Source organism: Micrasema longulum, unplaced genomic scaffold (genome assembly GCF_059751315.1).
Source record: "Micrasema longulum isolate JH-2025_06_02 unplaced genomic scaffold, ASM5975131v1 h1tg001987l, whole genome shotgun sequence".
NCBI classification, from domain to species: Eukaryota; Metazoa; Arthropoda; class Insecta; order Trichoptera; family Brachycentridae; genus Micrasema; species Micrasema longulum.
In genome coordinates, this window is record NW_028279157.1 from 125,181 (window position 1) to 140,807 (window position 15,627).

Here is a 15,627-nt window from a genome sequence, read left to right on the forward strand (position 1 = left end):
CCATTCAAAAATGTAAAACACATTTCCTTATAATACGTATGTACAATTGAAATAAAATACAACTGAAGAAAATTAAAGCTAGGACAAAAAAATAAATAATTACTGCCTCAAGACAAGATCTGGCCTATGTTAGCGATTGTTTAAATCTAGAAAGACTTACATTAAGAAAGTCTAGATCTTGTCTTGAGTTTACAATGCGACACGATCGGGGCATTGGTGCATGCAAGCCATGGTTTGTGTTAGTTTACATTATTAATTCGCAATTTGCGGATCGAAAAACGGAGTTATACAGAATAGATAGAATTTCATTTGACGTTAAAGCAAGATAGTATATAATATGTAATTAAATTAAGAAAAAATATGAAAGCAACTAAAAAATTATCTGGAAAATAAATCGTTTGTGACTTAATAATTAAATTATTAGAAAAAGAGATGCTGACATTATTATTTTATGTTATGTCTTTAGAATTGGAATTATAATGTTTTGAAGCAAGGACAATTGCATGCCTCTGTTCTAGTGTTGATTTACAAAATGGAATCTCCAACACTAGATTTCTTTTTTGACTATGGCGGTTTGAGTTTTAAGGAAACAAGTGCTGATGATTTGCAACATATTTTAGACATTGGAGACAATACATTTGTCTTACAATAAAAAAAATTGCTTTTTGGAATAATCTGATGCAGGGATATGTTTTATTCTAAGTAATCATAATTTTCATTATCAGTTTTTGTACTATTATCACAAGTTAAGTAAGTTAAGTCAAGTATCTCAGTTTGTTCATATTTTTTTCTGTATTGTTTGTCCATTTAAGAAAGCTGTCAATAATGACACTCGGGAACTTGGTACATTTCCCTGAATTCATTTTATCACAATCAAAACAGAATCATATGATCGTACAGCGTATTGTCCAACATCAAAATGGCTTAGATTCGGTTCGCATTCTGTCTACCGTTCAAATAGGCGTACTACGCGAAAGCGATACGAAATCGAACTGGTTCAGTACGGTCCGTTTTCGCTCTGCTTCGCGTCTCTGTGAGTTAAAGGCGTGAAGGCAGTTTGAATATATCTCAGTGTTTAAATGTTCTCAGTCCCGCATTTATTTTTATTTTATTGAGTTGGTTCAATAGTGGTGGTAGGTTAATAAGTTAGGAAGAAAGAAGGGAATGTATGTATCAAAGTATGGTCCAACACCATGCTATTATGTCGATTCATATTATTTTATTGACTGTTTCAGAGTTGGCCCCCGAGTCAGGTATTAACCCCCCGGTCTGAGGAGGGTGTTTGGGGGCCGTGGGGTCTCTGGGCCCCCTGTTCTCGTACGTGCGGGGGCGGAGTCGCAGTACAAACCAGGCAGTGCCTGCCTAACAACTCTACAGATACAAGGTAAGCCATTGTTTCGATAATTTTAGGAATGACTACCAAATCAAACGTAATCTTCCTGGTCTGAGCGGGGCGGGCTATTTTTTTACATGGGAGTTGCTTTATCTTTTACCTTTTCTCTAATTTACATGGTTTATATTTACTTCAAAGGGATAGTATATAGTTTAGATTTTTGCTTTTAAATTTACTTCAAAGAAAAACTTATTAAAGTTGGTATGTTTATAATGTGTGAAGATCGGGTGGGATATTTCGGCCATGACCTGTTTTAGGAACTTTTCCGCATTTGCTCTAGTGACGACAAATCCACAAAAAAACTCGCCAGGAGAAGGCGGACTGTTGTCGTTTATCAACAGACCTTCTGATCCACTTGAAGAGTGTTTGGCATTTGGTGTCCTGCTATCGTCAATACCTTTTATTGCCATAACTTTATTTATTATGCATAACGTTACCTTTCTTGGCAAGTTCTTATGATTTATAACTAGGTATATGAATATCGTACCGATAGAGTGGACAGTTAGGGGTCATAGAGTTTTTGAGATTTTTATTTAAGGACATGAGGGGGACATAATATACATCGAAATATATTATAACCTATGCTTAAAGTAATGAAACGCGCGCTACCGCTCATAAAGGCGGGCAAATAAGATTTTCGTATCGTTTTTATTCCAAACAATAATGCTATACGGCGTCTCTATAAATTGTACCACGCGCATTTTAAGTATACGATATTTTGTGGATTCAAATTGATATTAGGATGTCAATAATAATTTATTCATATTTTAGTTTGAAGTACCTAATCAAGTGGTCCAAATATGTAAATATTTATAATGTATTTTTTTACCTTGGATTCTCGCTAAAGAAGCATGCAATGGATACTGCATACATTTCTGTAATATATGGTACATACCGCATTCTGTAATAAAGAAATCACATACCTATTTCTGTATATACGACGATGTAAATAATGACCAATCGAAAGAACTAATTTTTATATTACAACTGGTTAAATGTTCACATTAATCAGATTGCACCATACACATACGAGTACATATTGATAAACCAAGAAATTCCCATGTTAACTACAGTGGAATAGATTAACAAGTGAAGCTGGATTAATTATTAATTATTGTTGTGAACCACGCACCTTCTTAATACAACATTAGACCTAGTGCACGGTGCACCAAAAACATAGCCCTCTCGGCGCTTGCATAATTATATTAATCTAGACATCTCGGTATTTTCTCTTTTTAGAAAAAAAAATGGTTTCCATTTATTTATTCGATACGTTTGTGTACATTAAAAACCTAAATTTCAATACAAACATTATATGAAAATAATATTGACAATAGATTTTGGTGTAAAATGTGGTAAAATAAAAATATCTAGTAGTAAGAAAAAAAAGAAGAATTCATTGCTGAAGATTTTAATTTCGATATCCGAAGAGGTTGCCAAAGACATTCCTCTTTCTAATGGTATTATTTAAGTATAACAAGCGGACCCGAAAGACGTTGTCCTGCCCGAACGTTGGCAAAATACTTTTCATTGATAAGTAGGTACCTAGGTACTTGTTTGTGATTGAATTCCAAAAAATTAAATAAATATTTTTTTAAATATAGCATTCTTTTTGCAAACGTAAAGCTCCGGTCGTCTCACCAACAAAGGGGTCTACTTATGTAGGAATACGATTTTAAAAAATGTATTGAATTTAATATTGTTTTAGTGTTACCATTAATTCAATAAAAAGAAATAAATGGGTAGAAGTTATAAGGAATTTAAGGAAAGAATCTGATTGAGATCCACAAAAAACAAATGCTGTTTGTAAATATTCAAAAACAAACTTTTTTTTATACTAAAAAAAACAACATCTTTCCATTTTTTTGCAAATGCATTCTCCTCAAATGCAACCCTGGTAGATCGATGAATAAAACATTTATGCTCCTAACTTCTTTTTTACAAATTCGATTGAAGATTTTAATATTTGCAAATACGCACAGCGCAAAGATTTATATTTATCTGAAAACCGCACGTAAATCGGTTAAGCCGTTTAGGAGGAGTACGGTGACATCACACGTACAGAGGAATTATATTCTTAAAGATGATAAAATATTGTATATTTTTTTGATGGATATGAAGCTGTTGATAATGCCGAATTCGAAGCATTTACATAACTTATGATCTGTCTTCGGCCGGACTACTTTACACACTCTGTAACATTTACTATTCTGCCTATAGTTAGTTGACTTCAATATTCACGTGTCATTTTTAAATTACCCATATCGTCAGGTTTCTGGCACAGGTTGGTAACTACAAGTTTTTTGAAAAATGAGATATCTTTATAAACGGCATCAAATAATATTTGTTTAAAACGTAAATTGAAATACTTAATGTTTTGTCAACACAAAATATATATATTTTCCAATATATGGATGTGTGCGCGTAAATTGATTTGAGGTTAAATGAGAAAGATTGATTATAATTGAAGTTATTTATTGAGTAGGTACACACGAGTTACATCCTAGAGAGCAGTTTTTCGGGCAGTTTTTCTCGTTTAGCAACGAGCAAATTTTCCGTGGATGTGAGCACCGCCAAGGACACTTATGTCCTCAGATGCGGTATGTATTGGGCAAGCTGTAAACATGTCAATATGCATTTGTTGTTGAAATATTTTAGAAAATAATATGAAAAAAAGTAGTAAAATATTTATCAGATGTGATTAATATCTAAAATAAGAAATAAACGTTTAACTTTTAAAAAAAATTGTGTACATATTTATTTGACACCGTGTAGTTGTAGAAACATTAGCATTCATAATATGTAATGAATATGCTATAATATCCAGAGCATAGATAATAGAGTCACGGCGGGGAATTGATTGCGAGTCGTCTTGTTCCGTAAGTCTTTTGTGCAGCTTGCAGCTACAATATATTTTTATATATTTTTTTTTCTTTTTTTTTCTTTTCTTTGACGCCCATGGGGCTTTTACATTATACATTCTATATAATAAGAAAAAGTTACACATTAAACATAATTAACATTTTTTCAAATATAAAAAAAAAAAAAAAATATTTATACAAGTAACAGAAACTCCTACATAGAAAAAAAAATCATACTAAAAAGGGAACGATAAGGAGAAATACCAATTTCTCCATTGAGGTGAAAGAAAAAAATAGTTTATTTAATTCATCAAACTCAAAGAATGAGTACTTTGGCGGACTTATTGCTAAAAGCAATATTTTCCAGCCAGCCAAAAAACAGACTGGTGAAAAAAAAACTTGGTAAAAAAATATATTATTTATACAAAAATCAAAAGGTACCTACTACGAGTATATCACCAATGTTTTGAGTTGGTCCCAATTTTTTAATAAAAGAATTGGATTTAACCCCCTTAGGGAGCTGTTAATATTAACATAATACAACGGAGAACATTTAAGAGATGGATATATAGAAGTCTAGGCATCTACAGGGCTTATAACCTATCACTGTTCTTAAAAAAAAAAACTTTGATTATTGAAAAATATTTACGAGTACATGAAAATAACATATTTATATGTATAAACTTATACGTATTTATTTAATATGTAATAAATATTATTTACTAACTTTGTATACTTTGTGGAAATCTGTTATTAGTTCTGAGTTTATACACTATATCTGTTTGTTTACTATAAATATGTATGTATGTAGAACTGTTAGTTTCCCAAATAAAATAAAATAAAATGAAATTAGCTGGTTTAAGTGGCTGCTTTACGCCCTGCCAATATTTGAACATCTATATTCCTTTCATTCTTCCATCTATTGATAGTGAAAGGCCGTTCTTTCATTGTAAATATCCGTGATTTTAATTATTTTTGCTGTGTAAGTTATGTTTGTTGTGTTACTATAGTTTTAAGAAATTGTTTTTGTATATTTGAATACGTTTATTTATGTAAATTGTTAATAAAAAAAAAACAGAGGCATTGATGGGATCCTGAGGGGTGGGAACGAAGATTTGGCCTCTGTCCATACATCCTCCCCCCCCCCCCTCCTATATCTGCATAGAGTTGGTATTCCCTATTACAGCTGCGGGTGGATAATGAGCTAAAGGATCTCCCCTCAATGTTCATAGTGAAAAATATTTTCAGGCTTTGCCTAGTATGTTCGTGAAATAATTCAATCAGATGAATCTCACTCACATCAGTCAAGGTTTCAGCTCTTCAACTTCTCAAACATCAAATGATGGAGGAATCGAAGGAATATAGGTGGTTAAATATAGGCAGAATGGTGAATGTTACACCGTCTCTAAAGTGGCCACTTAAACCAGCCAATGACAGGTCATAAACCATGTAGATGCCTAGACTTCTATATTTCCTTCTCTAAAATGTTCTCCATCTCTGTTTTAATATGTAACGACACATATTTGAAAAAACCTAATTAATTCAAAATAACCGCAGTTTTGAAGGCTTTATGAGGCTTGCACATATTGAATTAAATAAAAGTACATCATCACCATTCCCTTTCCGCACTGAATGGTGCAAAGGGCACTGCATTCTTACACCAATCGCAGCGTTTCTTGATCATTTTTTGTCACATTGAGGTAAGATGATCAGTCTTACGCTTTACACACCAGTCCTGGGACTGAAATATTCTAGAGTGAAAACACCCTTTAAAATAAATATTTTACATCAACCATGCCGAGAATCGAGCCCGAAACCTCTTGCAATGCAGGCTAACGCGCTGAACATTACACCACGAGGCCAACAATGTACATGTTTAACACATTAAAGTATGAGGAATGGGGAATCAGGTAATGAATTTGGAAGGAGAGAGAAACAATGATTTGATAGATATCTCAAACGAGATGAAGGAATTATTGGTGAATGTGGAAATTTAGATTTCAACCGGGCTAATTTTTTATATTTTTTTTTGCACTACAACAGGCCAGGAGGCCCAATCACAGTGATGAATTACATCACAAAACAACCCAGGCTTGAGAAAAATCACTTTGAATTTTTATGTTCTCACCGGGAATCGAACCCGGAACCTTCCGTGAGTGAGTCAAGCGTCTTGACCACTAGACCACGGAGGCCGCTTATGACTTATTATAGGCTGTTATGTTTAATTTATTTTTTAATATATATTTTTGGGGTTTTGTGATGCACGCAAAAAAGCTAAAATATTTATTTAACTAGTTAACTGTATAACTGTAACGGTGAACTGTAACTTACATTTATCAAGCTATAGTTGTGAAACTATATTATATTTTTAAAGCTTTAATTGAACATAGCTATGCAGAAAGCAGCCAGCCACAGAAAAGTGAAACTGAGATAATAGCACTTTTGTGAAAAGAGTGAATAATCAAGTCTACATAACAGTTGGAATGTTTTTGATCAATGAAAAACAATTAATACATTTGGTATTTTTATACTACAAACAAGAATCTAATTATGTATTTGACCAGAATTAGTGATTTTTAAAGTACCATAAAATTTTGTGCTGTGGGTTTTTTTTTGCAAATTTAAAAATGCCGTTTTTGTGATCGACACCATTTTCAGAAGGTGATTAATACAATTTTTTTATACCAACTTTACTTCTAAGCACTGTTCTATCTTTTGTAGCTTTATATTTTATTTTTTTAAATTTAATGTTGTTTATATACTCATATTTTAAATGACTTTCATGTATGTAAAAGCCTTATAGGCGTGAAAAATTAATAAAATAAAATAAAATATATATATATATTCTTTTAAATGTATGAAAGCGGTCTAGCTGTTTTTAGCAAAATAAAATTGACCTTTCTACACCCGATAACATCAATATCTAACTTTTTCGAAATTGTGGACTTTTTGCTTTCTGCATAACTACATTTAATTGCTTTCTTTTTACTTTTTTTCTAGTTTTTGTATATTTTAGTGAACACATATTTAAATTTTTTTGATTCTTATTTTTAACTCAAAAAAACAAATTTTTTCTCTTAAACTTAGATTTTATATTTTTTTTTCAATATAATTATGATTAAAGATATACCAACCTGTTCTTGTTTTAAAATAACTTTATAAAAGAAAATGAAATAACGGTTTTTCGTACTTTTTAATTTTTATATTCTCTTTAATAATTTGTTTTCAAACTTCCGTCATCATCACCAAAGTACTTTCGAAACGACCCAAATTTTTACCGGACACGGAGCTATGAGAAGTTATCTACATAGGTTTAAATTATGGAATGATGACTATTGTCCATGCGATGATATTTCTTCTCAAATTATCGAACATCTGTTATTTTAGTGCCCATTTTTCAGTTCAACGCCATAATCTTGAACAGAATGCAAAAAAGATGGAATATCCTTAACAGATATCCACACTGAAGTTAAAAGTAGTTATCACGCGCCATTGTTCTTGAACTTTGCAACAATGGTGATTGGACTCATAAAGGAAATAAACCAAAATCAGTTATCGAACATCCCATTTCTAAGACAAACAAAAACGTTTTTTTCCGAGTACCTTAGCCTTGTACATGAACGTAAGGCTACTAAATATAGGGGTCCAAACATATATTTAAAAAAAAAAAAAAAAAAAAATTCCTCATAATGACTTTTTATTTTTTTACACAATATGTTAGCGTGTTCATTAAATGAAACCATTGTGATATAATATGTAAATATAAACTTTTTTGGTTTATTTTTTCCTCTTTTATCTACTGTATTGAAGTGTTTGTTTCTACACAATATGTATTTTTTGTAAAGTAAAAGGCACTACGTGCCGTGCATATTAATAAATAAATATGGCAGGCAAACGCACTAACCATACAGCATGAGGCCTATAAGTGTAATCTTACGATAATTAAAGCAATGAGAGAATATATTATACGATCTAGTACCTACCTAGACAGTTAATTTAATTTGATGTATAAAAATATGTGGATTTAACATAAATTTATTATTGTCAATAAAAATCCATTCAAACAACGTAATGTAATTTAAGTATCCATTATTTTTTATTTGATTACGGAAAACGTATGTTGGATCATTTAAATAGCACTAAGTTAAATATATTGTCCTTTGTTAAAATGCCTATGAAATTCAATCTTGTGAGGTGATTCAAAACATATTTTCAAATCTGTAAAAATACTTTATTTTCCAAACTATCTTCGTCGAGAGATGTCCAAACCGTGGGATGAAAAATAATCATACAATAAAGTTTATTAACGTTATTCGAGTGTTTAAAAATCAAAATGAAATCCACCGAGACATCGATTTCAATAAATAAATGTAAACATATTTTTATTCATCATTGCCCTTTACACATCCAGTGGTGGATAGGGCACTCCATTGGTAAACCAAATGCAGTTTACGTCAGTCATCTGTTACATTAAGGTAATGTGATCAGTATTACGCTTCGGCAAAACTGCAATTAAATACCGTGTGGTAAGCAAACGCGCAAACCACTACACAGCGATGCAGACTTGACTTAATTCTACTCGATTTACTTTTTGAGAGTAGCTATTGAGTAGTCATGTCATACCATATATATGTGCTATAAACTTTTTAATTATTAAAAAAGGAATGGCCCACGATCAGACGCTGTAGTCTTTGTGGGCATTTTTTCCAATTCATGTTATAACTTAATTTTAAGATATATTTTTCTAAGCACATTTTTGTAATTATATTTCTATGTTAATTAATATATCCTCCTCAGACCCGAGGCCTTGTTTAGTATATACTTGATAAACTTTTTTAAAAATTGATTCGCTTGAAGAAAAGAACGAAAATAAAAATATATTTTCATGAAAATTCCTACCAGTAAAGGGTGGGGGGAGGGTATCATATATGATACTTGGGGACTGAAGCACAACAAAAATCATTTTTTTGTATTTATTGGTTAAAGTTTTTTTAGAAACATACACATACAAAATTACTAAATAATGATAAATTCATTCTTAATTATTTGAGAAATAACAAATAGCAGTTTCGATCTTGTGTAAAGCATAGGAAAACCTTGCATTGTGGACAAAAAACAAAAGTCAGAGCATTACATCCTGGAAGTCAACACTTTGAGCGGTTTTTCTGCTTATTATTTTTCATCACTGGTAAATGCTTTGCCTCTTTGGCACGAAGATCTTCATGAGGCAAAGGCATGACGCTGCGTCTTGCTGGAGGCTCATTTTCATCATTACTAAGATTGTTTTCATCCCCCCTCTCTTATTTTGACGTGCCAATCCCGCTACTAAATGGCAAGCAACATCCCACTTGAAGGCGTAATAATCCAGTACTTCTTTGCGAGGTAAAACTTTTATGGCTTTTAAGCGATATTTTAGCCATAATGCAGCAATAGTGAAATCAAATAAGTGATATATAACTCTCATTGTCCACTTATTAGTTTGATTCCTCGTCCCATATGCGGATATGACTCTGTCAAGTAAATCAACCCCTTCCATAAATTGATTGTAAGAGTTTACGCAGGCTGGTTGAGCTACCGTTATGTGAGCTTTGTCCGTTTTTGACCATCTCTTACATTGATTGAGGGGTTTTATGGCTTTGATGAAGAAAAAAAATGAATTGCTTTGCTATCAAGCCATTTTACAATGGCAATTTTATCATCTCCCTTCACTACACAATCATAAAAACCACGACCAGTTTGTTTCAGCTGGGAATATGTTTTAAAAATTGCAGATTTTGGCAATCTATTATTTCTTATCGTACCAGTTCCAAGAAGGCTTCTTTCGTGGAGGTTTTCTGATAGTGGTATTGAAGTAAATACCTGTCTTTTAACAGTCTAGAGCCAGCAGGCAGAGTGTCGGCTAACTTTAGGACATAACGTCCTCCAACACCTATCTGTTGGGGTGAAGGATACAAGGCAGACTCCACTGACGTGCCTTTACCTTCGTAGAGAGAAAAATCAAGGGTATTCCTCCTGGTTTTCAACCCTACTGGGTTAGGCTTTCCTCTAATTACTTGCCTCTTTGAGCATCTCCCTTGGAATGGAATCATTTGCTCATCGATGGAAATATCCTCTGTCCTTTCATTTTGCATGCATCCCTTTCGACTTGCATCATAATTGGCCTCACTTTCCAAAAACAGTCATTTTCTTTAGTAGTTTCCGTTACAACATTGTCATCTTCTAATTTTAAATTTGACCGGATAGCAAAAAACCTGAATCTTATAAAATTATCGCCAACTAAGGGCACACGGTTTTGACGAGCCCAATATAGTCGTATTCGAGGATAACGTATAAGGCCAATTATGTTGCTTACTCTAAAGAGCATTTAATTTCACAACCAGTAGTTGCGAGGGATTTCCGTGTTGTTCTAATTACGTAATCTTGTAAGGGAACATTATCAGCATCACTCCAATCATTATCAGAATAAATATCCACAGGATCCGGGCTCAAAGGTCTTCTTGTTTGCATGTCATCATCTTCATCACTACCCCAATCATCATTGCATTTCAAGTCTGAATCATTAGAATCCATAGGTAGTAACAGCTCTTGTTCGATTTCATTTTCATTTAACTCTGAAATGAAAATTAAAGTTAACCTAATGACCCGAGGTATCACGTATGATACTTCAAAAAAAAACATGAAATACTTTAATAAAATACAAGCCAGATATAATTTTATATCGTAATACTAAAGTAAACACACTAAAAATAATTTATAATACCATATTACTTGTGTAAAATAAATAAAATATCACTTACCTCCAATTTCTATACGAGACATGATGACAGCAAAAAATCACGATTTTTACTTGACAGTTGTGCTCAAAGTAACTAGTTTAATCAAATCAAAACAACTACGTCGTTAAAACAGTTTCCTATTTGATCCGATACTCTGAACTCATGTCACACAGCATAACCAGATGATATATTTCTGACGAAAACCCAAAGTATCATATATGATACCGTAGGCCCGGAGGAGGATAAGTATAGAAAAATAAACAAAAAAATTAAAAATTAAAAAAAACAGTGGTTCAGTATGAATAATAATGTAATTTGTGTATTTATTTACGATTCAATGAATCTTTTACACAACTACGATAACAGCGGTGAATAATAAAAAAATAATAATTTAAAAACATAGAAAAGGTGTAAATTCCTCAGTTGAACGTATTAATAAAAAGAAAATATAATTTCTGTAAAGAATTAAAATATTTATCTTCACAAAAGTGTTGTTTGTTTATTATTTTTTACACCTGTATTTTCGGTATCAAAAAAATACTGTATTTTCCTTACATTTAATTTTTTTACTTTATATTATAATAGTAAAAATACTTTATAGTTTTATTCCACTTTTATTTATAATTATTTTATAAATTTTTTACCAGTGACCGGGTTTCGTCGAGACCGACATCGTCAGACTGGTATTTATTTATTTATTAAACTATAAAGTATTTTTATTATTATAATTAAAATGCAGTTCCACCAAGAAATGTCAGTAGAAAAACTCAATTACTTTATATTGTTGATATATTTAAGATCTTTTATATTGTGTTACTAAAACATTAAAACAGAGAAATCTCTGCAAAAATACTGCTTTTGTAGTTAGGCGGGAATTGAATGTTAAAAATAAATAAAAATCAAAAAGGTACCGAAATGAAACAAAATAGCAGATTCAAAGAAAAAGAAAAAACTAAGCAATTTAAAAAGAAAAGTTTGAAAGTTATGTTGTGTCTACAATTATTAAATTTATCGCATTGATACAATATTTTGCGTGTGTCCAAATGTTTGTAGATGAAAGGCTGGACTTCACCCCTTAAGGAGTTATTAATATTTAAAAATTACAAAAAAAAATTAGAACATTTTAGAGATGGAAATGTGGAAATCTACCATTTATAGGACTCATTACCTGTCATTGGCTGGTTCAAGCAGCCGTTTTACACATTACGTGGGCAGAATGGTAAATATTACACTGTGAGAAGAGGCCAACCTTTAACCGACCAATAACAGTTCATAAAGCCTATAAATGCCTAGACTTCCAACAATTTTCTTCGTCTTTCTTGTATTGTATTTATTTTAGATTCTGTAAAAGGATTATTTAAAAATAATGCACGTATGTAGGTACTCGTATGTAAGTATTTTTAGCGTGGCTACCTGTTTGTTATTCAGTACATAGATGTAAGTCACGACAAAACTTTAACTTCTCTAGAATAACAAATAGATATTTGTATCCACAGTTTTATATTCTATAATTAACAAATTTTGAATAAAAACAAGCCATGAGAACTAAATACTATGGTAAATAAATTACTGTTTTTGTTGTAATTGAGTCAAGGTTAACAATAAAAAATCGTCAAAAGCGTAAAAAGAAAATTGACATATGTTTAATTGATTTATAATTTTTTTATTATGTTTAATTTATTTCATTATTGATTTATTTCATTTATTAATTTTCAACTTTTGACTAATTTATTTATTTATTTATTTATTTATTCACACTCTTTATCAAAATACAATTCCATATTCACTTTGCCCAGCTAACAAGGGTACATACCCCGTTCCAAGCTAGGCAATTACATTTTTATATATTATATTAGTTTACAAATTAATATAGAGCACAGACAAACAAAATATAAACTTATTCGGATACACATTTTGATTCATATACATACAGACATACACATATATACACACATGTATATATAAATATACACATATATACACATGTACATACACACACACGTACATACACCCATGCGCATACACATACATACATTATTGATTTATGTTTTATTAGCTAAATGGCTTAATTGATGTACCATTGTTACTGGAACAAAAGGCATTTTATGTTCCGATTTGCTGGTTGCGAAATAATAATGTGCTGTTCCTCGATTAGCAGAGCACAAACTATGGCTTGCATGCACCAATGTCCCGATTGTGTCACATTGTAAACTCGAGACAAGATCTGGACCTTTTTGGTGTAAGTCTTCCTAGATTTAAATAATCACTAAGATGGACCAGATTTTGTCTTGAGTAGTCCTAGCTTTGATTTTCTTTAAATATATTTTATTTCAATTGTACCTGTATGTATCACAGGAAAATGTGTTTTCCATTTTTGAATGGGCTGAATAAGATCATAAATAAATTAATTACTTAAAAGAGTAGCAATTTTAAAGTCTTATGATATACATAATATTATTTAAATACATATTTAAAAAAAAAAAGAAAATCACATATTTCCGTTAACTTGAAAGAGAGAATTGTTTTTTTGTTACTGATTTTCATAATCATAAAAACGCAAATATTTATTTTTCGTAATAAAAAAAACGTGTTTTTGTACTTAATACTTTGTTTGTCATATTAATTAATAGCGGTTGGTAAAATAAATTATTTCAATTGTTGATAATTGCATTTTTTTTTTTTAATGGTTCGACTATCTTACATAACTTTTTTTTTATTAGTAAATAGGATGATTTAATTTTTGAAGCACTTACTTTGTGGAACATTATAAATCAATAAACTTTTAAAAAATGGCTTTATTGTTAATACATTATTTTTTTAATTTATGAATCAACTATCTTATTAACCCTGAAAATGGCAATTTGTTTCCAAAACTAGTTTTTAATTTTTTTTTAAAGTGGTGCGTAAAAAACGAAAAAAAAAATTTAATGTACCAAGGAAAACATTATTGCAAAAGTATGACTTTAAAAATAAATATATTAATTTAATTGAATAACTTATATTATATATGTATGTTGATATTTTTTTACATGTTCTGTTATACATTATACGTCCGCCTCCCACGAGCGCCATCAACAAAGTTGGAACGTCATCGTTAAATAAAACTTGTCATATCTTTGGATTTTACAAAAACTTATTTCTGGGTATGTTCCACCCCATCTCACTACTGCCGGGTTAAATTCATTACAACTGCTAAACGCAGAACAGATAATGTACCCGTATCGTTTTATTTATAAATACAGTAGAACTCCGTTGTGGGATACACGGGGTTAGACCCGCGAAAAGGTACTTCGTTAGCCTAGGGCTCTATCCCACTGTCTTCCAAACAGAACTCTTCGCCATTTATGCCTGCGCGCATGAAAATTTGCGCAGACAATACAAAAACACAAGAATTTATGTTCTTTCAGACAGTCGGCAGCTCTGAAAGCACTGAACTCTGTCAAGATCAGTTCTAAATTAACCTTGGAGTGCCTACGGGCGCTTAATTGTTTCAGTGAGTGTAACAGTGTGACATTAATTTGGGTACCTGGACACTCAAACATCGACAGTAACGAGGCAGCTGATGAATTGGCAAGGCTGGGAGATGATATAGCCCCAATAGGCCATGAACCCTACTGTAGTTTGCCTAATTGTGCTCTTGTAATGAGTTTAGGTCATTCGCCAGGAAGCAGAGTACAATATTCTGACAAAAAGTACTTGGTCAGCACCGTGCTAAGAAACTGATTAAAGGATAATCGCAAAGTTTTGATTTTGACCTGATAAAGCTCAGCCGAAATCAAGTGAGGGTTATCACCAGAGCCCTTACAGGACACTGCGGATTGAACACACACCTTACTATAATAAACCGTTCTGAAACTTCTAGATGTAGTGCAGAAGAGGAAACACCCATACACATTCTATGTGAATGTGATGCTTTGCAGCATAAAAGGAGGCTCATCCTCGGGGGACTACTGATCATTTGAATATGTAAAAGAACTCGCCCCCTACCTAATTGCCCGATATTTTACGAATCTGGGCTTGAAGAGAAAGATTTAGCAAAATGTAAACTCTCGCTTTCCACAGAGTAGCCAGTCTCTTTAAAGCCTGGGCTTGGAGGTTGAGAGCTATTTACGGGGATCCGTCACAGGTTGCAGTGACATCAGGAGCTTGCATAGCACTGACCCTCAGCATTGCAAATAAGAATCAGAATAAGAACTCCGTTTATCCAAATTCCAGCCTTTCGGATTGCCAAGAATCCGTATCGTTATCAGAAAATAACAAATACAGGAGAAGTTATAATAACAAATAAAAACATCGGTGGATATATTTTTTATGTTATTCCAATTCACTGAATTTTTCGAAAGCAACAAAAAGGCGATCTTAGACTGAGTTTTGCGTAAATTTAGTAGTTAATCCAATTATCGAGATTTTCGCATAAGCGTATAACGTCTACCATTCAAAAATTTCGATAATTAGAGTTTTACAGTACACCCAAGAATAAGTACATTTTAAAAAATAATGACAGCTGAAAGGTGGTGATATTGAGTTACACAAAAATATGCACAGTTTATCTTTTTCTCTAACGAATTTTTTCAAACTTTTTATTTGAATCCAGCCC

The 15,627-nt window shown here is 31.9% G+C and overlaps 1 protein-coding gene across 1 annotated transcript in view; it reads left to right on the plus strand.

Moving 5' to 3' along the window:
* The window catches only part of LOC148273326 (papilin-like), a 180,716-nt gene that overhangs the window by 113,423 nt on the left and 51,666 nt on the right, over positions 1 to 15,627 (plus strand). Inside the window, exon 3 of the mRNA XM_088238884.1 lies at positions 1,236 to 1,384. Within this exon, the coding sequence (XP_088095010.1) occupies positions 1,236 to 1,384 (149 nt within the window). The remainder of the gene's footprint in view (positions 1 to 1,235; positions 1,385 to 15,627) is intronic.